General features: G+C 44.0%; 1 protein-coding gene across 1 annotated transcript; it reads right to left on the bottom strand.

The window, feature by feature from the left end:
* Nucleotides 1-4,575: 4,575 nt before the first annotated feature.
* Nucleotides 4,576-26,051, bottom strand: IFNAR1 (interferon alpha and beta receptor subunit 1). The gene is made up of 11 exons (XM_056488893.1): nt 25,813-26,051; nt 22,415-22,535; nt 17,931-18,115; nt 16,586-16,743; nt 15,219-15,366; nt 13,229-13,343; nt 11,403-11,605; nt 10,971-11,125; nt 10,038-10,191; nt 7,168-7,322; nt 4,576-6,866 (listed from the first exon to the last, which is right to left on the bottom strand). Exons 1-11 carry the CDS (start codon nt 26,006-26,008, stop codon nt 6,639-6,641), a joined length of 1,818 nt encoding a protein of 605 aa, XP_056344868.1. The 5' UTR covers nt 26,009-26,051; the 3' UTR covers nt 4,576-6,638.
* Nucleotides 26,052-27,417: the final 1,366 nt, after the last annotated feature.

The raw sequence follows: 27,417 nt of genomic DNA on the forward strand, positions 1-27,417 counted from the left end.
ACTTGAATTTGAGGGGAACCTTCATTAATGAGATTCTGATTGATGAGGGAAGTGTGGAGGAACTGGAAATGAAAGAAACTCGACTTGTGACTTGTGCAGAGGGGGTTCCCCCTCCCTGCTGCAAAGGAAAGGTTTTATTACAGAAATCCCAGAACTTGTTTGCCCTTTGCCAAACCAGAAGGGAAACTCAGGCAGGGTTTTGGTTTTATCTGGAGCTTCCTGAGAAGTCAAAGCCCAAGAAATTAAGAAATTACTGCCTCTGGTGGGAGGGGGTCAGAGGGAGAAAAGGTTAATGAAGATCTGGTTTCCACCATGGCTGATGAGGGATGGTTAATTAAAAATGGGAGCTTAAGGAGAATGGAGAATAAAGTGATTTAATGAAGGGAGAGGGAAGAGAGAGATGGATTTTTAAATCAAAAAGAAAATAATAAGAAAATAATATCAATAACCCAGGAAACCTGCAGAGCCTGCAGGAGCTCAGGGGTAATTCTGTGTGCTGGCTTGCTTGTCTTTGAGCCTGGGGAGAGGGAAGCAAAGTCAATGTCAAATCAGACAGTGGGGCATAAATTATTCCCTGATTTTCCTGCAGCCAAAATTCCAGCACAGAACCTTGAAACAAAAATTCAATCTGCAAAAAGATAAGGGGAAAAAAAAAATAAAATAACAGAGAGAAAGAGAGGAGAAATGAATCCCCAGAGGCAGGGGCTGTTCCACATCAGGCAGGGATCAGAATGTGAACAGTTTTAGGACCACAATGATCTGGGTGAGAAATCAGCCTCATGTTCCTCAATCACCCCTCTGTTCGTGTGAACAACCACGGGTAACCCAGACAGGAAACTGAAATGAGAGAGAAAAACAGGAAGGATCCCCTGTCCTATTCAAATTACACTTCAGAAAACTTCAAACAAATTCCAAACTTATTACACCAAAAGCTCTTCAAGTTCTGACCTCATTCCCTGCCTCTCCTGGTGTTTTTGCTGCTTGGATTTTCAAACTTCTTCCTGGAAGAGAAACAGAACTGAGTTGTTTGAAAGTGGCCTGACCTGAAAAAGAAAAAAAAAAATTACAGAAAACCCACATTGGTCTGGTCAGCTGCAAATTTGGCTTTGCTGATGTTTTGGGATGAGCTGGATGCTGATGGGGCCTCTTGGAGGGAGATGAAAAATTATTTAGGTGTGGGAAGAGGCATCTCCAATTCAGAAAGGAATTTGGTGCCAGTTTTTGGTGCCAGCCCTGCCCTGCCCTCTGTGTCCTGTCCCCAGCCCCTCTCCTGGAGCCCCTTTAGGTCCTGGAAGGTGCCACATCTGAGGGTTCAGGAGCAGAATTAAGGGAATTCTGTCACCCCAGGAGCAGATTGGAGTTTTAATGGATGATTTTTAAGCTCCTTTCCAGCCCAGCCCAGTCTGGGGCTCTGTGATTTCTCGAGGTTCAGGTTTGGGCACAAAGGGAGAAGTCACAAAGATCAGGAAGGAAAAAACCAACTCCTCCCTCCCTGGTTGTGTTCAGTGTTCTGTGCCCTGACCTGGGGCAGGATTTGGGGTTTGCTGAGTTCAGAGCTGGGCCAGGCTCACCTAAAGCCTTTGGGGCCATTGTGTGTGTGCACTTCACCATGAGGATTAAAGTTCAAATGAAAAAAAAGGGTTTAGTGATTCACTTACAGTAAATCTGTGATGAAATCAAGGTTCCTGCAGACAGGGGAAGTGCAGCAGGCAGAGCCTGCTCAGAGCAGTTTCCATGAGCAAACAGAGAAAACTCATGTGCAGAGATAAACTCTCCTTTATCCCCAGCCAGGAATGGACTTGTCTGCCTGATCAGCTTTTCTGAGAAAAGGCAGGAGTGGAAATTCATCCTTAATTTGGGTGTCTGGGCATGACTGGGAGGGTGGAGAGCTGTGGGAACAAAAGGATCCCAGAGGCCAAAGGAAGTTCCTCAAGCTGTGACATTTGGGGAGAACCACAGAACTTCAGCCTGGTTTGGGTTGGAGGGACCCAAATCCCACCCAGTGCCAGCCCATCCCTGGCAGGGACACCTCCCACTGTCCCTGGGAATTCCATCCCCCCTCTGCCAGGGAGCAATTCCCGATTCCCAAAATCCCTGATTCCCAAAATCCCTGATTCCCAAAATCCCAGATTCCCAGAATCCCAGATTCCCCAAATCCCACCCAGTTCAATGCCACTGCTCCCTGTCCCATCACTTTCTGCCCCTATAAAAATCTCCCTCCCTCTTTTTTTAACCCCTTCAGGCCCTGCCAGGGGCTCTGAGCTCTCCCAGCCCTGCAGCTCCTCTGGATGAAAATCCCTCCTGGATCAGGTTTTGGTGAGGGATGTGCAGGGAATTAAAAGGTTAATTTAAGGAATGCACCTTCTCTGGTGACAAAACTCCCATTTTGTGATGTCACCCTGTCCCCAAGGGCCACATCCAGACCCCTCTGGGACAATTCCAGAGACTCCAAACCTCCCTGGGAATCCCAGCCCGGGGGCTGATCACTCTGTGAGAGAAAAAAAAAATATTTCTGATTTCTGATCTGAACCTCCCCTGAGAAACAGAGGGGTGAGGAAAGGGTCAGAGAAGTGAAGAAGCTTTGAGGAGGCCACCAAAGGGCCAGAAATGGCATTTGTGGGGAAGAGTGAGGAGAAAAATGAGTCAGGAGCTCAGCTGAAGTGAGAGGGGTGAAACTCCTGATTTATAAACAAGTCCTGATGGAGGGAGGGAGGAGATTTCCCAGGGGAAAGAAGAGATTTTCCAAGGGAAAGAAGAATTTTTCCAAGGGAAAGAAGAATGTTTCTAAAGGAAAGAATTTTTCCAGGGGAAAGAAGGGATTTTCCAGGGCAAGGAAGAGATTTTCCAAGGGAATAAAGAGATTTTCCAGGGCAAAGAAGAAATTTTCCATGGGAAAGAAGAGTGAATTTTTCAGAGGAAAGAAGAGATTTTCCAGGGGAAAGAAAAGATTTTCCAGGGAAGAGATTTTCCAGGGTTAAAGAAAAGATCTTCCAGAGGAAAGAAGAGTTTTTCCAGGAGAAAGAATTTTTCCAAATGAAACAAAAGTTTTTTGTTTTTTTTCCAGGGGAAAGAAGAGTGAATTTTCCAGGGGAAAAAAGAGATTTTCCAAGGGAAAGAGGAGTTTTTCCAGGAGAAAGATTTTTTTCCCTGGGGAAACAAGAATTTTTCCAAAGGAAAGAAATTTTCCAGGGGAAAGAAAAGATTTTCCAGGGCAAGGAAGAGATTTTCCAAGGGAATGAAGAGTGAATTTTCCAGGGGAAAGAAGAGTCAATTTTCCAGAGGAAAGAAGAGATTTTCCAGGTGAAAGAAGAGTCATCTTTTTAGATTTAGATTGTTGATTTTTCCAGCCATGACATTTCCTGGGTGTGTTTGAGCACCACAGTAAATGCAAAATTCCTGTCATTAATTAGAGCTCAATTAAAGCAGCACTTGGTGTGGTTAATGTGGCAGAGAACCAAAGAAACCTGGGCTGGACCAGGTTTTATTAATGGAAAACACTGTATTTTTAATTAGTTTTGTTATTATTGTTATTATTATTATGGTTATTATTTTTTCTTCTGGGAGAAATCCCAGAAATCCCATCCATAAACTGGAACTGGTAGCATTATTATTATTATTATTATTATTATTATTATTATTATTATTATTATTATGTAACATATAATAATATATAATACATTGTATATAATAGTATATAACAATAATGATAATACTATTTAAATATTGAATTATTAATATCAATATATATAAAATGTTATCTATTACATACTAATATATAATTATGATAATATTATCTGAATAAATAATGAATTATTATAATAATGTTATTATTGTTAGAATAGAAATAAATATAAGTTATATATAAAAATAATATACTATATTATATATAGTATATAATAATATAATTATGATAATGATATTATTACTTAAATAAATAATGAGTTATTATAATAATGAATAATATTATTGTTGGAATAACAATAAATATAATTTATATATATAAATAATATATTGTATTATATATAGAATATAATGATATAATGATGATAATGATAATATTATTTAAATAAATAATGAATTATTATAATAATTGACAATATTATTGTTAGAATAACAATAAATATAAGTTATATATAAATAAAATACTATATAGTATATAGTATATAGTATATAGTAAATAATAATAATAATAATAATAATAATAATAATAATAATAATAATAATAGTAGTAGTAGTAGTAGTAGTAATAATTTAACTACCCTTTGACTCAAGGAGTTTTTCCATCCCACTCTTCTGGTTTTGTTGCTTCTGGCCCCACTGAAAAGATTTTCTATTTGCACATTTAGAGTATAAAATATAATAATTAAATCCAATAAATATCCATTTATCAGCATGCATTTGGTTCTGCACTCCAGCTGAAAACAGGGATTGCCTGTCCATGATTCTCCCTCTTTCAGGAACATTCTTTGGGTGATTTGTTTAAAATCTGGCAGTGAAAAATCCAATTTTTGGGTTTTTCAGGAAGGACAGTTTCCATGTCAACCACACCAAAACCACACAGGACCAAAGCAGGGATAAGAAGCAAATGTGCAAAATTTATTTATTATGTTCTTCAATGAACACAGGGATAGGAAATTTATAAAATTAGGTGATATCTTCAAAATGAAAGTAAAAAAGGAAATATAAACATCAAGAGTTCCTAGTCAGAACAAACAGCAGCAGCCCATGGGACGCTCAAACCCAGCTCACTCCTCAATTTTTCTTCAATAAAAAAATCTTCATTAAAAAGTTTCTTCATAAAAAAAAAAAATAAAAAAAAGAAAATACTCTGGAAGAGTCAGCATGGCAAACGTGGAACGTGGCAACTGAAACGTGGCTGCAGCACAACCTGCTGGGCTGGAGGGAAAATCTGCTGGAAAACGGGACTGGGAAAGCTCAGCCCCTGCTCCAGGCATGGCCCAGCTCATCCCAGAGTCCATCAGAATCCAGGAGGAATTCCTGAGAATCCCATGAGGAATCCAGGAGGAATTCCTCATTCCCCAGCTCCTGTGGGGCTGCTCATCCCAGAATCCATGAGAATCCCATGAGGAATTCCTGAGAATCCCATGAAGAATCCAAGAGAATCCCATGAGGAATCCATAAGGAATTCCTCATTCCCTCAGCTCCTCTGGGCTGCTCATCCAGAACCCATCAGAATCCCAGGAGGAATTCCTGAGGAGGAACCCATGAGGAATTAATTTCCTCAGCTCCTCTGGGGCTGCTCATCCCAGAATCCATGAGAATCCCAGGAGGAACCCATGAGGAATTCTGTGATGAACCCATAAGAAACCCTTGAGCAATCCCATGAGGAATTCCTGAGAATCCCATAAGGAATTCCTGAGGAACCCATGAGGAGCCCCTGGGCAATCCCATGAGGAACTCATGAGGAATCCATGAGGAACTCATGAGGAATCCATGAGGAATGCCATAAGGAAGCCTTGAGGAATTTCATGAGGAGCCCTTGAGGAATTCCATGAGGAACCCAGGAGAAATCCCTGAGGATCCCCTGAGCAACCCCAGCTCCTCACTCTGCTCTCCTGTCCCTTGGCACCTCCAGCCCTCTCCTGCTGACCCAGCACTGCCCAGGGGCTGAAGGGAAAGTGAAATTCCAGAGGATTGTCCAGCAGGATTTCCTTCTGAGTGAACCTGGCACTGACTCCACCTGGGAGCTCCAGCCTTCCTTCAGCTCAGCAGCTTCAAGTACAGAAGTGCCCCAGGCTGCTCCTGGTGCAGGGACAGCCCTGGGGACACTGGGGACACTGGGGACACTGGGGACACTGGGGACACTGGGACATTGCCAGCCAGGGGGGAGGAGCTCCCCCAGCAAGGGCAGCTCTGGGAACCCAAACCCAGAGATCCCAAAGGTCAGAGTGCCCTTGGGATCCCAAGTGTCAGTGATCCCCTCAGGATCCCAAATGTCACAGTGTTCCCTTTGGGATCCCAAAGGGTCAGTTTTGATCCCACATGTCACAATGTCCCCTTTGGAATCCCAAAGGTCAGTTTTGATCCCAAATGTCACAATGTCCCCTTTGGAATCTCAAATGTCACAAAGTCCCCCTCAGAATCCCAAGGTCAGTTTTGATCCCAAATGTAACAGTGTCCCCTCAGGATCCCAAATGTCACAGTGCTCCCCTCAGGATCCCAAATGTCACAGTACCCCCCCAGGATCCTAAATGTCACAGAGTCCCCCTCAGGATCCCAAATGTAACAGTGTCCCCTTTGGAATCCCAAATGTCACAGAGTCCCCCTCAGGATCCCAAATGTAACAGTGTCCCACTCATGTTCCCAAATGTCACAGTGTGCCCTTGGGATCCCAAATGTCACAATGACACCTTTAGGATCCCAAATGCCACAGAGTTCCCCTCAGGATCCCAAATGTCACAGCGTCCCCCTCAGGATCCCAAAGGGTCAGTTTTGATCCCAAATGTCACAGTGTCCCCCTCAGGATCCCAAAGGGTCAGTTTTGATCCCAAATGTCACAGTGTCCCCTTTAGCATCCCAAAAGTCACAGAGTCCCCTCGGGCTGGGACTTGCATCACAAGAAGGTTTGAAGTGTTTGTGAGGTTGACAATCCCACAATGGATTTTCTTTCCCCAAGGTTACACCGTTTCCTTTTCCAGGGTTTCCTTGGATCCTTTGCTGCCAGCAGTGTTGTCGTCGTTGGAATAATTCCCTGAGTCTCGGCTGCTCTCTTTGGAATGTTTGTAGTCTGTAAAATCAGTTTGGTTTCCCTCCTCTGTGACCATGGACTCAATCACACAGCAGCTCTCCACAGGTTCCTCTGCAGCTGCCAGGTAAGGGCTGCTGAAGAGCTGTGCTCCAAACCCCTGAGGACAGAAGCACAGGGGGAAGAGATGATCATTCATAAATAATAATTATATACTGATTTCAATAATTCAATACTAATTCTGCTTAACACCACAGTCACACAAATGTGATTTGTCAGGTTCTTTACTGCCAGGCTGGAGGTTGGACAAAGGTCTGGAGATAAACCACTGATAAAACCTCTAAAGTGAACCCTGGATGACCCAGAACAGATGAACATCTTTTTTTTTTTTTTTTTTCAAGATAATGAAAGTTCATTTTCCTAAAAAGAAGCTGAGTAATGACTGAGAAGTCAGAGCTCACCTCGATGTTCAGGGGGGGCTGGCAGGAGGGGAAGAACACATATTTGATTTTGTTGTAGGCTTGGTAGAACACAAAAGCAAGAGAGGCAGCCAGCAGCAGGACAACCAGCAGGGCACCCATGAAAATTGCAAAAACGATCAGAGGTAAAGGTGTACCTAAAATTGGGAACAAAAACCATTTAGAACCAGCAGAAATGACAGCACAGCACCAAATGTGCTGCAGAATTTATCAAATAATTCAACATTTCACATCACGCAGCCATGGGCACCAGGCAAAACTGTGCCAGTATCTGAGATTACTTTGATTAAAGAAGCCATAAAATATTTTATAATACAAGAACACAGAATCACCAAGGTGGGAAGAGATCTCCAAGATAATTCAGTCCCACCAGCACCAGCTGGGGGTGCTCACCTGGAGAGGGGCAAGGCAGGAGGGACAGGACACAGGGAATGGCTGCAGAGCAGGTTTGATGGGATTTTGGGAATTAGGAATTGTTCCCTGCATCCCTGGCTGGACACTGGGAGGTGTCCCTGCCATAGATGGGGTGGGATTAAATGATCCCCAAGGTCCTTCCCACCCAAACCATTCCATGATTATCTCAACAAACTGAAAGGAGTTTGGTGATTCTAAAATTAACAGGCACCAGCAATAATCCAAAGTAATCCCAAGGACATCATCAGGTCTCATTTTATGATCAAAGAATGGAAGGTTTTCACTCTGGGCTATAAAAACATGGGAAAGTCAGGGCATGTCTGCCTTGAAGGCACAGCTTGCATTTAGAGATTCATTAAAAAGCAGGATAAAGGGAAGAGAAATACCTAGGAAAACAGATTAAAATATTTATCTAATTCAGGTAAAAAGTAGCATTTGATTCTTTTGAGGCTTGATAAGACACAGCAGTGAGGATGACAATAGAAATGAATCCTGAATGGGAGTCAAGCATTGCTGTTATTACATTTTCTTAGATTTAAAGCAGTGTGGTGATTTGTAAAGATTTTTTGAAATTTTTACCTGCCCAGACCTGGGTAGTTTTTTTTGACCTTACAAGGATAATCAGTGTCAGATTTTTAAGGTTGATTACATTGTTACACCAAGAAGAAAGTTTATGTGTTTCACTATTTAATTATTTCACTATTTGATTGTTTCACAATTTTCAGTGTGAAAGAAAATAAATGTGTGGGGGGAGGAAGAGTGGTCTAAAATTTTATTTTAAATTTTTTTTCTTACCATTTCTAATAATAAAGTTTCTCTTTGTACCATTTGGAGTTAAGCCTATTTTGCCTTCCCCCTAATCCTACCTAACAAAAAAAAAAATTCAGTTGATGAACCAAAACCACTACACTAGTTTTTATGAACTAAAATCAAAACAGGCAGTTGGAAGAGTCAGAATTTTTCAGAGTGTTAATAAAATTTGATGTGGCCAATTATCTTCACCAGGATTTGCTCTTTTCTCCTGAGTGAGTGCAATCCCCCCACTCTCCCTTTGCACCAAGATGAGCTTTCAGCCCTAACAAATCTGATTTATCTCCTCACTCTGCAGCACAGGAGATCCATTCCCAGAAGGACTAAGGCAGTGTCAAGGATAAAACACCCCAGAAAAGGTGGAATTTGGTGACTCCCTGCTCCCTCCCAGGATGCAGGACTGGGAAGTGAAGCTCTCTGCCCAGCCAGGTGCTGCCAGGAGCTCTGAGCTGGGAGCTGGGGTAACAATTCCCCCTGCAGAGGGGAGGAACTGCCAGGTGTGCCCACCTGTGGATGGTTCAGATACCCCTGTAGGGCCCCCTTGGAACCTCCTCCCCTGAGATAAGAAATCCTTCCTTAGAATGACTCATGTCAGAGGAATGTTTACCCCACCCCCAGACTCCCTGTTATGTTTTAGAGTTTCTATTGGTCTTTATCTTTACTAAAACCTTAAAGTAATTGGATAGTTTTCAATTTATAATTTTACTGGTCACTTTTTGAGTCACCTCACCCCTATAAAACTCCCTTGATATTCTATGGATTTGGATTTGCTGACAGACCCCTTCATAGAAATAAAGTTGTTCTGCAGAATCTCTGCACAGCTCTCCCAGATCTCTTCTTCTCTTTGCTGGCTAAGGAGGTCTTGCAAGCAAAGATGAATCTCACAAAAGAGCTGATTGTGGCCAGCAATGTGAATTCTGTCCCATCTGTTAACCCAGGTGGGGCAGTGCCCCTGATCTCCTGGCACACATTATCTGCTCATGGGCCATCTTTAAACCAGCTGGGCAATCATCTTTATCTTCCCACAGCCCATCCTCCCTCCAGGAGATATCTCCTGTTCATGGCCACTGAGTCCCAGGGCATGACTGATAAAATTCCATCATCCCATGGGAGATGCTCCAGCCAGGGGAGGAGCCAAGCCTTTCCTACCCAGATAAAAACTGAGATTTGGGACACCAAGGAACCTTCTTCCCACTGGATCCCAGAGGAAAACCAGACCTTTCCTCATCATCCCTGGAGCTTCAGAGGAAACTGCACCTTCTCCAGGAGCACTGCTCCAGCTGAACCACATCTGCCCCTGCAGGAGGATGCAGCCACCATTGAATGGGACTGTGCCAACACCCTGACTGACTGACGGGTGTCAGCTTGGATTCTGACTCTGGCAGGGTTGGGATTGTTCTGTGTAATACTGCATTGCTATTTTAATTTTCCTAGGAAAGAACTGTTATTCCTAATTCCCTTATCTTTGCCTGAGAGCCCCTTAATTTCACAATGATAATAATTTGGAGGAGGGGGTTTCCATTCTCCATTTCAAAGAGAAGTTTCTGCCTTTCTCAGCAGACACCTGTCCCTCCCAGCAGGCCAGTGTGGCAGCCTGGGCAGGGAGCCCCCAGCTCCCCTGCACCCACCTGCAGGGGTGTGGATGCACTGCTGCTGGCTGTAGGCACTGCTCTTGTTGTAGCTCTTTGACAGGGCCTGCACTTTGACACAGTACAGGCTGGAGGGGGACACATCAGACACTGTGGCTATGGTCTGCTTCACCTCCTTCTGCTGCACCTCCTCCTGCCAAAAGAAAGAAGGAAAACAGGAGGGATCAGATCACAGGGGTGTCCAACAGGTGGGAACTGCAGGCTCTGTGATTCTGGGAACTGTCAGCCCCTGCTGCAAGCCCAGAATCAGCAGGGCTGGAGAGAGCCCAGCTCATCCAGTCCCACCAGCACCACCCCAAGGGCCACATCCAGAAGTCTCTGGAACACTTCCAGGACCTCCACCACCTCCCTGGGCACCCAGATTCAACAAAATAAAGAAACCACTCCCAAGCAAACTCAGCAAACACTTCCTGGGCAAGAACCCCCATTCTGAAATGTCACAATGCCAAGTTTCCTTCCTGTTGCAGTTTGCTTCCTTCTCTTCTTCCCCCTCTTACCAATTACTGTGAAATATTTTATCCTAAAAAGTATTTAAAGAACTTGGAAAGATCCATTAAAGTGGGAGCTAAAAGCATGCAGGACTCCAGTGTTTGAGGAGTTTTTTCCATCACATTGCACACAGCCACATCCATGGAAATTGGGATTTTAATCCATCACTGGGAGATAAAAATCACAGTGATCAGATTTCTAAAACAGCTACACAAAAATCTCAACCACTGGGTGATAAAAGTCCCAGTGGTCATGGTTTTGATAGAATCTTCCATTAAAAAACCACAAAAATGTGACTTTTTAAATACTGGTACACCATGAATGTATCATGAATGGCTCTTTGGGAAAGGAGCTCCTCAGGGAGAATGGAAACTCAGGATTTAAGTCAGAATCCATTTTATCCTGTATTTAATTAGTTCACACCTCCTTATATGAGGAATTCTTCCAGTACAGGATCCTGTAGGACAAATCATAGTTCTCCCTCATGATTTCATCCTCAGCTCCTCCTGGAGGAGAAATAAGGATGTGGAGCAAAGTGTCACTGAGGTCCAGCCTCACACCAGGAGGGCCAATTACATCTGAAACAAAAAAATAAATCATTGAAATCCAACTGAAAAAATTACAACTAAAAACATTGCATCAAATACTGTCAGTGAAATCCATGATAATCTTTATTAAAAAAAAAAAAAAAAGTTAAAATTTAATAGTTCTACTCAGAATCTCAAGTCCTGAGAAATATTTCAATTCTTTTCACTATATTCTTGTGAAATCCCCTCTGCAGCCTCCTGTTAGCTCATAAAGACATTTGGCACAGGTTTGCTGAGCAAGGAATATTTCAGGAAACAATTTCCTTACTTGTTTTCAGAGGATCCACTTTGACCTCCCTGGACAAGCAGGGTTTGTTGTGTCCCTGCCTGGCCTGCACCCGCAGATAATAAAATGCAGTGGTGGTGGTGATGATGGAGGAGAAGTTGCACCAGGTGCTGGTGATGTTCTCACACCTGGGGACACTGAGCCACTTGTCTGAGTAATCATCATTCTGCCTCTTCAGGTACCCCCTGCAAGGGAGAATTCCAGAGTTGTGATGTGAGCTCCCAGAATTCCTACAGAAAATCACGTTTGTTTGTGCTGCACTCAGCTCAGTTTTGGACAAAAAGGCCTCTAGTAATTTAAATTATTAAAAATAAAAATAAAAATCAGCATTTTAATGAGATGTTTCTGAGTGGAACAATGAAGATAAAAGGGTCAGGAAATAGAAATCCCAACCTCAGCAGAGAAAATGAAATGTGGGGTGGAGAGGCTCTGAAAATCCAAAGGAAAAGTTGTCACAGAGCTCCTGCAGCCCATTGGGTTCCTGGCAGGCCAAAAGAATTCCCAAGGAATTCCAGGGGGATCCCTCCTCTTCAATGAGGTGCTGGCCACAATATTCATGAACAGCTGGAGACTGAGGTACAGGTTTATAGAACTGCTTCTTAATGGGGTTTTTGGATGTGATTCCATGGGGTTTTATGGGATGGGATGGGATTCCTTGTTTTTTGATGCAATATTATTTTTATCTGATTTTATCAGTGTGACACAGTGTTTTTATCTGTGATATGATGGGGTTTGATGTGATACAAGGCTTATTCCAGGTGACATGAGGGGGACTTTGTGACTTGATTGGTTTATTATGTGATACTTTTTTTATGTGATACAACTTTTTAATGTGATACAACCTTTTCCATGTATAACCTAGTTCTGTGTGACAACTTTTCAAATGTGATACAACCTTTTCAAATGTGATACAACCTTTTCTATGTGATACTTTTTGTTATGTGACACAATTTTTTAATGTGATACAACCTTTTTTATGTGATACAACCTTTTCCATGTGACACAACCTTTTCCATGTATAATCTAGATCTGTGTGACAACTTTTTAAATGTGACACAACCTTTTCTATGTGACACAACCTTTTCTATGTGATACTTTTTGTTATGTGATACAACCTTTTCTATGTGATACAACCTTTTCTATGTGACACAACCTTTTCTATGTATAACCTAGATCTGTGTGACAACTTTTTAAATGTGACACAACCTTTTCTATGTGACACAACCTTTTCTATGTGACACAACCTTTTCTATGTGACACAACCTTTTCTATGTGACACAACCTTTTCTATGTATAACCTAGATCTGTGTGACAACTTTTTAAATGTGACACAACCTTTTCTATGTGACACAACCTTTTCTATGTGACACAACCTTTTCTATGTGACACAACCTTTTCTATGTGACACAACCTTTTCTATGTGATACAATGTGGTTTTGATGTGCTGCCTTGAGTTTTCTCCCCTATTTGGGTGTGACAGAAGAAACCCAAGCTGCTACAATTGAACCTCCACCACCTGTATTTTTGCTCACTTTTACTCATCAAATTTCTTCAAATTAAAAAAGCCACTGAGCAATTCAGGTTCCCCAGATTTAAAAATGTCCCTCAGCATTTAGAAGTCCCTTCCACCAGGAGTTTAACACCCCCAAAATCAGCCCAGTCCCCTGAAATTCCAGGCTCAGATGTTACATGGAATTCTTTAACAGCAACGAAAAGCCACCAAAAATTTCATTTTAACTTCTAGGAAATCCTTGCAGAACACAAGGAATGGGATTCCAGCTGGCAGGGATGGGAAGGGCTGAACTCACAAGAGGTACTGCACGTTGTAGGTCACATCCTGCTGCTCCTGGTTATTCCAAAGCAGGAGGAACTTCATGTTCACAGCCAGGACACTCAGGTTGGTGGCACACAGGAGATCTTCAACTGCTCAGGGGGAAAAGGAAACACAAAATTACCAAAAAACTTCATGTTATGGACAAAGAATTGATGTTTCTCATAATGAAAACATGAGGATTAGACATTATAAAGATTGTAAAGCATGTATGTAAAGCAACCTATCAAGCTTTTAACAAAAAAATCAGCTAAAAGTTAATTTGGAAAAAAATTAAAGTACACAAATATTGAGAGGAGCAGAAATAAACTGGTTAGGGAATAAAACGAGGAGAAAAATTCATAAAATATACATATGCATTTATTGTACATTTTGATTTTTTGTTTTTAATAGTTTATTAACATATGAATGTGATTCTTATTTTAATATTTTATTAAAATAATTAAAACTTTTTTGTAAGTAATTTTAATGTATCTATTATCGTAATATTTTATTAAGATACACATGTATTAATAATTTAAATGCTTTTAAAATACATACTAATTTTTAATATTTTTATAGTAAAATATAACTTTAATATTTTAAAATATTTAATTTAAAAATGAAATATTTCAATAATAATTTGTCTTGGGTTGCAATACAGTATGTATTCTGTATGTGTTCTATCATCATCTGTTAAAACCAGGTGGGGCAGTGATCCTTATCTCCATGGGAGATATCTCCTGTTAATGGGCAGCTGTTAAATCCAGGTAATCAATGTTCTTTATCTTCCCACAGCCCATCCTCCCTCCAGGAGATATCTCCTGTTCATGGCCACTGAGTCCCAGGGCATGACTGATAAAATTCCATCATCCCACTGGGAGATGCTCCAGCCAGGGGAGCAGCCAAGCCTTTCCTACCCAGATAAAAACTGACATTTGGACACCAAGGAACCTTCTTCCCACTGGATTCCAGAGGAAAACCAGACCTTTCCTCATCATCCCTGGAGCTTCAGAGGAAACTGCACCTTCTCCAGGAGCACTGCTCCAGCTGAACCACATCTGCCCCTGCAGGAGGATGCAGCCACCATTGAATGGGACTGTGCCAACACCCTGACTGACTGACTGTGTCAGCTTGGATTCTGACTCTGGCAGGGCTGGGATTGTTCTGTGTAATACTGCATTGCTATTTTAATTTTCCTAGGAAAGAACTGTTATTCCTAATTCCCATCTCTTTGCCTGAGAGCCCCTTAATTTCACAATTATAATAATTTGGAGGGAGGGGGTTTGCATTCTCCATTTCAAGAGCAGTTCCTGCCTTTCTCAGTAAACAAACTGTCTTAAACCAAGAGATAATTAAACATTTTAAAGACACAGATGTGTATTAATTTATATATTTTGTAAATAATTTTCATTTACCATCAATTCCTTACATTTTGATGTACTGTCAACTAATTATGATGCACCACCTGTCCAATCTAATCTCTGACTTTCTACTGTTATTTTTTTTCCTAAAATAAGCAACTGCACAGCACAGAATTTAATTTTCAATAACAAGGTGGCAAACAGGCTTTGAGGGGGCATTCTTCAGCAGCTGTAATAATCAATTCACCAAGGATTATATAAACCCAGCATTTCTTTAATCAGTTTAACTTTCTGTGCATTCATTGAGTGCCAAGTATCTCAGAGGTTTGGGGTTTTTTTTTTCCCTCCTGATTCAGACACTGATTCAAAAACCAAGTTTTCCAAAACATACAAAGAAATTTTTGTTCCAAATTAATGTCAAAATTCACCTCATGGCAGAAACCCTTTTGCACTATTAACACTCTAGCCTTGACATATTTTGTTGATTGAGAAGGGTAAATGTATATAATATATATAGATTTTTTATACCAAAATGAGGTGCCTATTTCTGCTGCTTCACAACAACTGACTGTGTGCCAGTTGAATTCAAACCATGATTTGCAGACAACATGATTTCCTGGGTACCTTTCTGGGTGGTTTTCACACAGCTGATGGGGCTGAACCAGCCTTGCTTTCCCTCCATGGGGAGATTTGCTTGAACTTTGAAGCAATAGGTGCTGTTTGGGGCAAGATCATCGATGGTGTCAAAAGGGAAAATGTTTTTATTCTGGAGCTGGAAGAAACAAAGAGCCTGTGAGGGGAACTGTGCATCCCCAGGAACACTTTTAAATGATCATTTTGCAGGGTTTCAGCCCATTTGTATAATACCCTACATAGAAAGGTAAAACAGAGAAAGTAAGGACAGTGTTTGAGCCGGAGAAATCCTAAAGGGAAGTTTCCAGTTTAGCCAGGAGGGAACATTTTGGGCTCCTTTGCCATGGAAGTGGGGAGGGATTTCAATTCCCAGGAATTCACCCCACAGATATTCCAAAATGAACCAGGAAATTCCCACCCCTCCAGCACACAACATCCTCTCTCCTCTGCCACCCCCTGGTTTTGGTTTCCCACACCTGGTGGTGACTGACCACACACAACTTGTACTTAGGGACCTTTTGCTCCTTTGATGTGGAATCCCAAAATCCCAGAGCTGGGAAGAGCCCTCCAGGATCACCCAGTGGCACCCAGCAGCAGCATCACCCCAAACCCTGTCCCAAGGGCCATGTCCAGACTCCTCTGGGACAATTCCAGTGACTCCAAACCTCCCTGAGCAGCTCAGCCCAGTGCCTGATCACTATGGGATGGAATTTTTATTCTGCCTTTAATCTGAGCCTCCCCTGCTGCACCTTGAGGCTGTTCCCTCCTGTCCTTTCCTCATTCCTGTGTTTCCCCCTCCCTGCCCCTCCTGTCAGGGAGTTGTGCAGAGCCACAAGGTCCCCCCTGAGCCTCCTTTTCTCCAGGCTGAGCCCCTTCCCAGCTCCCTCAGGAATTCTCCAAACCCTTCCCAGCTCTGTGCCCTGCCCTGGACACGCTCCAGCCCCTCCAGGCCCTTTCTGTAGAGATGATTTTGATTTGGTCTCCCAAAAGAATGCAGATTGCCCTTCAATCCCTGCCCTAATTTAGATGACACCCATTTCCCTAAAAAGGATAAAAAGGAAGAGTTTCTCTCCTGCTTTTCACAGGAGAGCTCTGGGTGCTCTGCAGGACACACATAATGCCTCACAAGGACAACACCCCAAAAAAAAAATCCCTGGATCAGGGCAATCCCAATAAAACAACCCTATATTAAGAACAAAATCATCCCACCAAGGAAAAAAACACCTCCTCCAACTTTCAAACCACACAGGAGCAGCTACACAGGGACAAAGCCAAACAATTCCATTTCAAAGTATGAATTAAAGTCCATCTCTGACAGGTCTGGCAAGGTTAAATAACAAAAAAAGAAGTGCTCATACCTGAGCATGTGATGAGTTTTCCCAGTAGACCAGGTTATATTTAAAACTCAGATCATTGATCCACATTTTTTTCCTCTGATTTTCTTCTGGAGGAGAAACCTTAACTTTTATGATTCCATCTGTAGACTGCAATTCCAGTCCTGGTGGACCAATCTGAGCTGCAAGTATGGAAAGAAAAAGAAGTTAAAGATGTCTACTTTGAGAAAATACAACCCAAAAACAGTTTACAGTAAAAAACCTAAAATACCTGCCTATGGTATCTTACTTTTAATTCTTTTGAATGATCACCTACAGGATCTTAAACTTTCATGACTCAGAAAGAAAAAGAAAAGAAATTTAACCTAACTGCCAGCTACCAGCACCTAGTTCACAAAGCAGTTAAAATTAAATATTACCAGAAAATGTTTTAAAAAAACCCCCAGTATAAATTATTCTAAAACTTGCAAGACAAGAGACTTAGCTCAGTCTATTGAGCCCAACATCAAAGGAGGGCTTCTGTACCACACTGCAAGTGCTGAAAAGCCACAAACTTCCCACAAAAGGATTCTTGGAGCAATCTGGTCTATGGAAGGTGTCCCTGCCCATGGCAGGGGGTGGAATGGGATGGGCTTTAAGGTCCCTCCCAATTCACACCACTTTGGGATTCTACAGAAATCTACTGTCCAAAAAGATTTTTCCAAGAAATAATCTGGGAAAATACAGATGACAGGAAATTCAGTCAGAAAATCAGCATCACTTGGAATCATTTTCCCTTTCCACATGACCTGCAGATGCCTGGTGTTATGCTCCTGTTGGGAAACTCACCTGTCCTGCAGTAGCAGCAGGGGAAACTATTTGTGGTTTTTCTAAATCTCTAATTCCAGACTGCTTTGGGTTGGGAAGGACCTTAAAGCTCATCCCATCCCACTCCTGCCATGGCAGGGACACCTCCCACTGTCCCAGGCTGCTCCAGCCCCAGTGTCCAACCTGGCCTTGGGCACTGCCAGGGATGCAGGGAACAATTCCTAATTCCCAATATCCCATCTAACCTACTCTGCAGCCATTCCCTGTGTGCTGTCCCTCCCTGCCTTGTCCCCAGCCCCTCTCCAGCTCTCCTGGATCCCTCCAGGCCCTGGCAGGAGTTTCTCCTGTCCAGGTGTCACCCCCAGCTCTCCCAGGCTGGCTCAGAGCTCTCCAGCCCTGCAGCAGCTCCCTGCCTGCTCTGGGCTCTCTCCAGCAGCTCCAGCTCCTGCTGCTGTTGCTGTCCCAGGGCTGGAGGCTCTGTGGGTTGGGTCCCACCTGAGAGCAGAACCCTGCCTGAGGTGCTAAAGGAAGCCAAGTGTCCCCACAAACCCAGAGCTCGTACCGAGGTATTCAGGCACCATCTCCAGGGCCTGGGACCACGGGGACAGCAGGGGCCCTGCCTGAGCCCTCACGCGCACGTAGTGAGGGTCGTAGTACTCGGAGATGGCCGAGGAGATGTCACAGCCTGTGCCAGCCACAGCCTGGCACCCGGGCAGCTCCTGCCAGCCCGCGTCCTCCAGCTCCGGCCTGCGGGACAGAAACAGCCGGGATCAACACCGGGGGTGAGCAACAGCCGGGGGTAAACAACAGCCGGGGGTAAACAACAGCCTGGGGTGTAAACAACAGCCCTGGGGTATAAACAACAGCCCTGGGGTATAAACAACAGCCTGGGGTGTAAACAACAGCCTGGGGTGTAAACAACAGCCTGGCACCCCGGCAGCTCCTGCCAGCCCGCGTCCTCCAGCTCCGGCCTGCGGGACAGAAACAGCCGGGATCAACACCGGGGGTGAGCAACAGCCGGGGGTAAACAACAGCCTGGGGTGTAAACAACAGCCTGGGGTGTAAACAACAGCCCTGGGGTAAACAACAGCCTGGGGTGTAAACAACAGCCTGGGGTGTAAACAACAGCCCTGGGGTAAACAACAGCCTGGGGTGTAAACAACAGCCTGGGGTGTAAACAACAGCCCTGGGGTAAACAACAGCCTGGGGTGTAAACAACAGCCCAGCACCCCGGCAGCTCCTGCCAGCCCGCGTCCTCCAGCTCCGGCCTGCGGGACAGAAACAGCCGGGATCAACACCGGGGGTGAGCAACAGCCTGGGGTATGCAACAGCCTGGGGTGTAAACAACAGCCCTGGGGTATAAACAACAGCCCTGGGGTATAAACAACAGCCCTGGGGTATAAACAACAGCCTGGCACCCCGGCAGCTCCTGCCAGCCCACGTCCTCCAGCTCCGGCCTGCGGGACAGAAACAGCCGGGATCAACACCGGGGGTGAGCAACAGCCGGGGGTAAACAACAGCCGGGGGTAAACAACAGCCCTGGGGTATAAACAACAGCCCTGGGGTATAAACAACAGCCCTGGGGTGTAAACAACAGCCTGGCACCCCGGCAGCTCCTGCCAGCCCGCGTCCTCCAGCTCCGACCTGCAGGACAGAAACAGCCGGGATCAACACCGGGGGTAAGCAACAGCCTGGGGTGTATGCAACATCCTGGGGTGTAAAAAACAGCCCGGGGATACACCACAGCTTGGGGTAAACAACAGCCTGGGATATACAACAGCCTGGGGTAAACACAACAGCTGGGGTAAACAACATCCCTGGGATATAAAACAGCCCGGGTTAACAACAGCCTGGGATATACAACAGCCCCTGGGCATGAAACACAACACCCCCGGGATACACAACGTAACACCCCTGGGATATACAATGCAACACCCCTGGGATATGCAACAGCATGGGATAAACAACAGCCCCGGGAGATAAGCAACAACCCAGGGGGATAAAAAACAGCCCCAGGATCTACAGCCCAGGATCAACACCCTGGGGTACATAACAGTCCAGGATCAGCATCCTGGGATAAACAACACCCCGGGATAAACAGCCCCAGGATAAACAACACCCCCAGGATTATAAACACTCTGGGATAATCAATACCCTGGGAGCAACAAGACTCACTCTTTAAAATTTTTACAAGTTTAATAAAGGAGAGAAGGTGCAGTTTTCAGCCCTGGGGTGCCTTTCAGACTCAGAAAGCACACCCTTAACAACTCGTGTATTCTCTCACTGCATTGCTCAAATACATATTCATGAAGGTTACACATATTCAAACATTCCTTTGAGTTTACATGCCCCAGGAATCCTTTATCTTATTTGGACCTTGACCCCATCTTCTCAGAGCCTGTGCCACAACGCAGATGTGATTTTGAGCCTTGTATTTTATTTCCTCACAAGGCCCCCTGCTCTGGGTTTGACAGTTATTGGTAGCTGAGGGTCAGGGGTGGATTCCTCCTTGTGCTGTTGGTGTTATTTGCCTGGTTCTTTTCAATGTTATCATACAGATGTTCCAGCTATCTTTACCAGTACTTTCAATCAACATTAGCTATTTCACTATTGCCACTCAATTACAAAAATAATAGCATAAGTTATTATTTCACAACTACAATTACTTCTGATAAGGTAATATTATAATACACAGGAGATATCTTCAAATTTAATACTTTGCCGAAGCCTAAACTATGATATATATTTATCACACTAAGATATACAATCTACACAGGGATTTGGGTGTTAACTAGAAAAGGCTGACAAATTATATTGTATCAAAAGCAGTTAAAAAGAGATTACAAATGTACCATATCAAAATAATTTACAAAAGCCAATAATAGCAAAAGACAATAACTACATAATTATTTATAACACACCCCCAGGATAAAGAGCCCCAGGATAAATCCAAGCCCCAGTTTAAGCCCTGAAATTATTTTTCTTTTCTTCTTAACTTTAATAAACATCATCCCTTTCCATGCTGCTTTATTACCAGTGCAATCAGTGTCATCTCCACAGAAATTATCCTACAACTGCCAGAACACAGAATTACATCCTCAGGATTATTGTATTTCCTTGCCAGGCAAAGATTTTATAATTCATGGGGAGAAATTTTAAAGCCTTGGCAAAAGGAGCATAAAACCAGCAGAACTCCACTAATTATAACAAGAGTCAGGAATGCAAATTAAGGGAAAATAAAAACACAGAGGTGAAACGTGAAGTTCAGCAATAATCAGGTTTTCAGGAGCTCTTTTTAAATCAACACACATCCAAACTCAGTAAAGAAAGATTTATAGAGACACTTAAAATGTCCTGGCCAAAAAAAGGAGGCACAGATGTGAAACAGTAATTGTTTATCCTCAACTCCTACCTTGTCTTTCAGACAAGTCTGACATTTTAAAAAATAAATCTACTTTCAAAGCAGCTGTTCTCATCTACATATTGGAAAAGAAGAGCTATTTTTAAAAAATCCAAAATCATGGAATCCCAGAATAATTTGGGTTGGGAGGGACCTTAAAGCCCATCCCATTCCACCCCTGCCATGGGCAGGGAATCTTCTACAATCCCAGGAAGTTGCTCAGAATTTTAGTAATTTTATCTCAGAAATGTTTTTCAATATTTACTTGTCATGAAAGTGCCACAAAATGCCTGTGCTAATGTGTGCAAAAGAACTGGGATATAAAACAACTGAAAGAAACCAAGCAAATATTGAAGAACAAACCTTAAATTGTTTCATCTGGGCATTAAACTTGCAGCTGAGAACTGCAGGCTAATGAACTCTGAAAAATTAGTTGAAAGTTATACTGAAAATTCCCTCAGATCCTCTGTGTGTGGCTACAACTACAGAAACCAAACAAACCAGAGAATACAGAAGTCTAAATTCCACTGCTAAGTGTGCCAATAAATCTTGTGCAAGAACCCTTCTGGTGATTCAGCATCAGCAGCAAACTCAGCATTCCTTGTGTGATAAATAATCAGATTTCTCACAGGAACAGACAAACTCAGGCCAGCACCAGGAACCCTCCCCATCCCAAAAATTCATCTTCCCACACTTCTTTTCCTGGCTTTGCCTGGTGTCTTGGGTTGCAATGCAGGATGTAACCAGAAGTGAGTATTTTATCAGCATCTCTTAAAACCAGCTGGGGCAGTGCTCTTTATCTTTTCCACCATCCATCCTTCCTCCAGGAGAAATCTCCTGTTAATGGGTCATTTTTATTTTCCAACTAAAGAACTGTTATTCCTATTCCCATGTGTTTGCTGAGAGCCCATTAATTTCAAAATTATCATAATCTGGAGGGAGGGAGTTTATATTGTCCATTTCAAGAGAGACTCCTGCATTTCTTAACAAACACCTGTCTTTCAAACCAAGACAAGGGGAGATATCTCCTGTTAATGGGCCACCTTTTAAAAACAGGTAGATCAATATTCTTTATCTTTTCTACTCTCCATCCTCCCTCCAGGAGATATCTCCTGTTCATGGCCAGTGAGTCCCAGGGCATGACTGATAAAATTCCATCATCCCATGGGAGATGCTCCAGCCAGGGGAGGAGCCAAGCCTTTCCTACCCAGATAAAAACTGACATTTTGGACACCAAGGGACCTTCTTCCCACTGGATTCCAGAGGAAAACCAGACCTTTGCACATCATCCCTGGAGCTTCAGAGGAAACTGCACCTTCTCCAGGAGCACTGCTCCAGCTGAACCACATCTGCCCCTGCAGGAGGATGCAGCCACCATTGAATGGGACTGTGCCAACACCCTGACTGACTGACGGGTGTCAGCTTGGATTCTGACTCTGGCAGGGCTGGGATTGTTCTGTGTAATACTGCATTGCTATTTTAATTTTCCTAGGAAAGAACTGTTATTCCTAATTCCCATCTCTTTGCCTGAGAGCCCCTTAATTTCACAATGATAACAATTTGCAGGGAGAGGGTTCACTTTTCCCATCTCTGCCCTCCTCAGCTGACACCTGTGTTTCAAAGCAGGACACCTGGCTCCCACTCACCACTGGAACTGTGCTGAAAACGTCACGTTGGGATCGGTGCCGCTGTAGTTCCAGCTCAGAGTGAAGTTGGTGTTCACCCCGTGCACCTGCACATTCTCTGGGCTCTGCAGGCTGCTCTGGCCTAGGAGAAACATCAGGTAGGTAAATGAAATCAAATCTTACAAATAAGTATTGCATCATAAATATTGTATTATAAATACTACCAAATGTATTAAAAAGGAAAGAAAATATTAAGATGATTTTAAAACAAAAATGTTACAATAGAAATTAAAGTTTAAGATGAAATTAAAATTAAATATTAAAATAACAAAGTATTATAATAAAAAGCAGATGAAATATTAGGATAAAGTTTAAGTAAAATATTAAATATTAGGATAAAATAAAATATTAAAATCAAATAAAGCATTACAATAAAAAGCAAAACATTAGGATAAAATAAAATATTAAATATTAGGATAGAATGAAAATAAAATATTAAAATAAACTATTATAATAAAAACAAATAAAACAGTAGGATAACATTAAATTAAAATATTAAATATTAGGATAGAATGAAAATAATATATTAAAATAAACTATTACAATAAAACAAAAAAATAGTAGTATAACATTAAATTAAAATATTAGGATAAAATGAAAACAAAATATTAAAATAAACTATTATAATAAAAACCAAATAAAATAGTAGGATAACATTAAATTAAAATATTAAAAATTAGGATAGAATGAAAATAAAATATTTAAATAAAGTATTATAATAAAAACCAAAATATTAGGATAAAATGAAAGTAAAATATTACAATAAAATAAAATTTAAAATTAATAAATATAGCAATCATTAACATAAATACAATAAAAATTAAAATTCATTAAAATAAAATAGATATAAAATTAAAATAGAAAAATAAAATTAATAAAAATAAAAATACATAAATAAGTAAAATTCAATAAAATATTAAAACTCAAATATTATAAAAATTAAAATAAAATATAAACAAAAATAAAAATTAAATAAAATAAAATACACCACTTGGCCTTGACTTTCTATTTTATCTGCTTCTGTTTTATCTGAAGGAATTTATTAATTACTTCCCAATGGTTGCAGTTTCTGAGCTATATCTGAAATTGCTGTTTGAGATCAGTCTGATATTTGATTGCAGAAAGAGGAAATCCTATTTCAGCTGGGCAGTGTCTGCACTCTTGAGAGGCTCCTCATTGCAAATATGATTTATTTTTCTACACAAGTTCCCCTTCTAGAAAGGGAATGTGTGGAAAAGCAGACTGACTGAATTCTGCAAAATCTTTTATTGGATTTTGGGAAATAATTCCTGAAAGCACAAAAAAATGAAAGGCAAATAATTCAATAAAACCTTGTGGCTCCCACTACTGAATTTATTCCCTTAAGGCAGGAATTTGTTGCTCTTCTGACAGACTAAGACAAACCCAGAGAATTCCAAAGGAGAGTTGCTCAGAAAACATGAAAACAAAGAAAAAACATATTTTTTTCCAGATATTTATCTAACAGTTGGCTACAATTTATATGAGACATAATCTAATATTTTCCTTCTAATTAGCACTGCTGATACTTTTGGGGCCTTCTAAAACCACCCAACAAAACAATGCTGTGTAATTTATGTGTAGAAGTTTTATTTCTTGCAGGGCTGGTATTTTAACCCTCCTCTCTCTGCCCTGCACCTCTTCCTGTTCAACACCACTGCAGTTGTTTCCTGGAGTGTGGATCCATTTTCTCAGGATACTCCTGGATGCTCAGACACAAAATGTGATCCAGCCTTTCACATATTCCCCTATTTCCCATGAGTTTTGTGCTTGCTTCCCGAAATTAATTCCACAAATCATTAATTTCCCAACGAAGGAGCAAACTCAGTGATGTTTAATCAGCAGAGACATTTTGTGGTGACTCAATGTACAGAGAAAAAACTAAAAATCAAGACTTCTTCCTGAAGCCAGACATTTAATACTAATTCCTGTTTGTAGACTTGAGCATGATGACACTTTGGTTCTGAGAAACCATTATAAAGGATTAGACTTCAGTGGAAAGAAGAGATTAAAAACCAGAAATGCTTTTAGCACATCTGCCTGTATCTTTTGCCAGTCAAATTCCAATAAACTAAACCAACCCAAACTGTTCTAACACAGAAAACTCGCTGCTTCATTCATGAGATGTTGAGCAATACTGTCAGTAAGTGATGGTTGAGAACAACAATGATTATATAACAAAATCTATTCAACAACAGAAAAAAAGCAAGAAATGGCAAGACAGCAAAGCCCAGAGTCGGGGGAAAGCCCAGGAAGAGCACATGATGCTCGATGCTTACGACACCCCTGGGCGCAGGAAGCAATGGAAAATTACAGTCAACATTTCAGCAGAAGGAGGAAGAGGGGGCCCCTCACATGTGACACCAGGAAAGGCTCTGGAGAACCCGGGAGAGCCAGAGCCTGACCCTGGAGCAGCACAGGGAGCAGCTGGGCTGGGCACGGGGGAAGGGGACAGCTCACTGAGCAGAGCTGGGACGGGAATTCCAGATTTCAATCACCCGCTGCTTGGGATCCCCCAGCCACAGTGTCCAGCCTGGCCTTGGGCACTGCACCCTGTGCCAGCCCTGCCCACCCTGCCAGGGAACAATTCCTAATTCCCAACATCCCACCCAGCCCTGCCCTCTGCCAGTCTAAAACCACTGCCCTGGTCCTGTACAAACAGTCCTCTGCCCTCCTTTGTAATGCTTCACCGTATTTCCTCTTTGAGCAACAGGGTTTGGGCAATAGTTGTGTTTTTTTTGGTGTGTAAGGACAAAAGACGAGGCTCTGCCCTGCGAGCCAAAACCCCCATCCTGCCATTCTACCTCTTATTTCCTCATTTATCCTTTAGGCTCTGCCAGACTGTGATTCCCAAGCCAAACAACGGGAATCCAAAGCTGCTTCTCGCTGCAATCACCGGGAACAGGAGGGACTGAGGGGAGGAGAGGGACTGTGCACAGGGGATGGGGCGACAGCAAACAGCACACAGGGAACTTCCCACTGCCAGAGGATGGGATCCGGGGCAGGAATTGTTCCCTGGCAGGGTGGGCAGGGCTGGCACAGCTGTGGCTGCCCCTGGATCCCTGGCACTGCCCAAGGCCAGGCTGGACACTGGGGACAGTGGGAGGTGTCCCTGCCATGGCACTGGGTGGGATTAAATGTGATTTAAGGTCCTTCCAACCCAAACCCCGCTGTGATTCCATGACAACCCTGGAAATAGAACAAACCTCACCGACACCGTTATCCCGCCCCGCATCCCTGCGGAGCTCCGGGACCGCAGCGGGACCCGCGCCCCCGGTCCCCCCTCGGGCCCGGGGAGGGGACCCGGCCCGGCCCCGCTCCCTGAGGGCTCCGGGACCCACCTGCGCAGGGCAGCGGCACCGCCACCAGGAGCAGGGGCAGCACGGCGGCCAGCCAGCGCCCGCCCGGCACCCACAGCCGCCGCTCCGCCGTCCATCCGCCCCTCGGCTCCTCCGTCCGTCCATCCCCCGGCTCCTCAGGCTCCTCCGTCCGTCCATCCCCCGGCCCCGCCGCCGCTCCAGCCCCCGGCCCCGCCATGCACGGCAGCGCTGCCGGAAGCTCCGGCGGCGGCGCCTGCGCGCGAGCGGCCCGGGCGCTGAGGGGGCGGTGAGGGGGCGGTGAGGGAACCGTGAGGGAACCGTGAGGGCGGTGTCAGAGCTGTGTGAGGGCTGTTTCATGCCTGTGTCAGGGCTATGTCTGGGCTGTGTTTGGGCTGTGTCATGCCTGTGTTTGGGCTGTATCACGGCTGTATCCGGGCGGTGTGAGGGGCGGGAGCGGTGAGGGGGCGGTGAGGGGGATCCCTGAGGGATCCGTGAGGGATCCGTGAGGGATCCGTGAGGGCTGTGTCCGGGCTGTGTTTGGGCTGTGTCGGGGCTGTTTCATGCCCGTGTTTGGGCTGTATCAGGGCTATGTCCGGGCGGTGTGAACGATCCGTGAGGGCTGTGTCGGGGCTGTATCGGGGATGTGTCAGGGCTGTGTGAGGGCTGTATCGGGGCTGTATCGGGGCTGTTATCAGGGCTGTATCGGGGCTGTATCGGGGCTGTTTCAGGGCTGTGTGAGGGCTGTGTCACGGCTGTTATCAGGGCAGTGTCGGGGCTGTTTCCTGGCTGTGTGACAGCTCTGTCGGGGCTGTACCCAGCCGGTATCGGGCTCTGTCGGGGCTGTGTCGAGGCTGTTTCATGGCGGTGTCAGGGTTGTGTCGAGGCTGTTTCATGCCTGTTTCGTGCCTGTTTCATGGCTGTTTCCTGGCGGTACCAGGGCGCTCTGAGGGCGGTGTCGGACCCGTCCGGCCCTCCGGAGCTGGCGGTGCCACCCCAGGCCATGGGTGGTGTCACTGTCACAGCTTATCCGAGCCCTGGGAACAACCCCAGGGACACGGAGCTGCTGCAGGGCTGGAGAGCTCTGAGCCAGCCTGGAGAGCTGGGGATGCTCACCTGGAGAGGAGAAGCTGCAGGGAGAGCTCAGAGCCCCTGGCAGGGCCTGGAGGGATCCAGGAGAGCTGGAGAGGGGCTGGGGACAAGGCAGGGAGGGACAGGACACAGGGAATGGCTGCAGAGTAGGGTTTGATGGGATTTTGGGAATCAGGAATTGTTCCCTGGGAGGGGCTGGGATGGATTCCCAGAGCAGCTGTGGCTGCCCCTGGATCCCTGGAATGTTCAGTTCCAGGCTGGACACTGGGGCTGGGAGCAATGGGACAGTGGGAGGTGTCCCCATGGCAGGGGTGGCACTGGGTGGGATTTAAGGTCCCTCCCACCCCAAACCAGTCTGGGATCCTAAATATCCTCCATGAAGATTGAACTTGGACATGTGTTCAAAATGACACATTTTGAAGGCACCACAGGCTGTAAAAAGAGGTTTATGCCAGGCTTTCCTCATTCTTTCAGCCTGGTCAGTGCCACCCAGGACACTTCTGTCCTTCCAGACCTAATCCCAGAATCACCAAGGCT

This window comes from Oenanthe melanoleuca, chromosome 1, assembly GCF_029582105.1.
Source record: "Oenanthe melanoleuca isolate GR-GAL-2019-014 chromosome 1, OMel1.0, whole genome shotgun sequence".
Lineage (NCBI taxonomy): Eukaryota > Metazoa > Chordata > Aves > Passeriformes > Muscicapidae > Oenanthe > Oenanthe melanoleuca.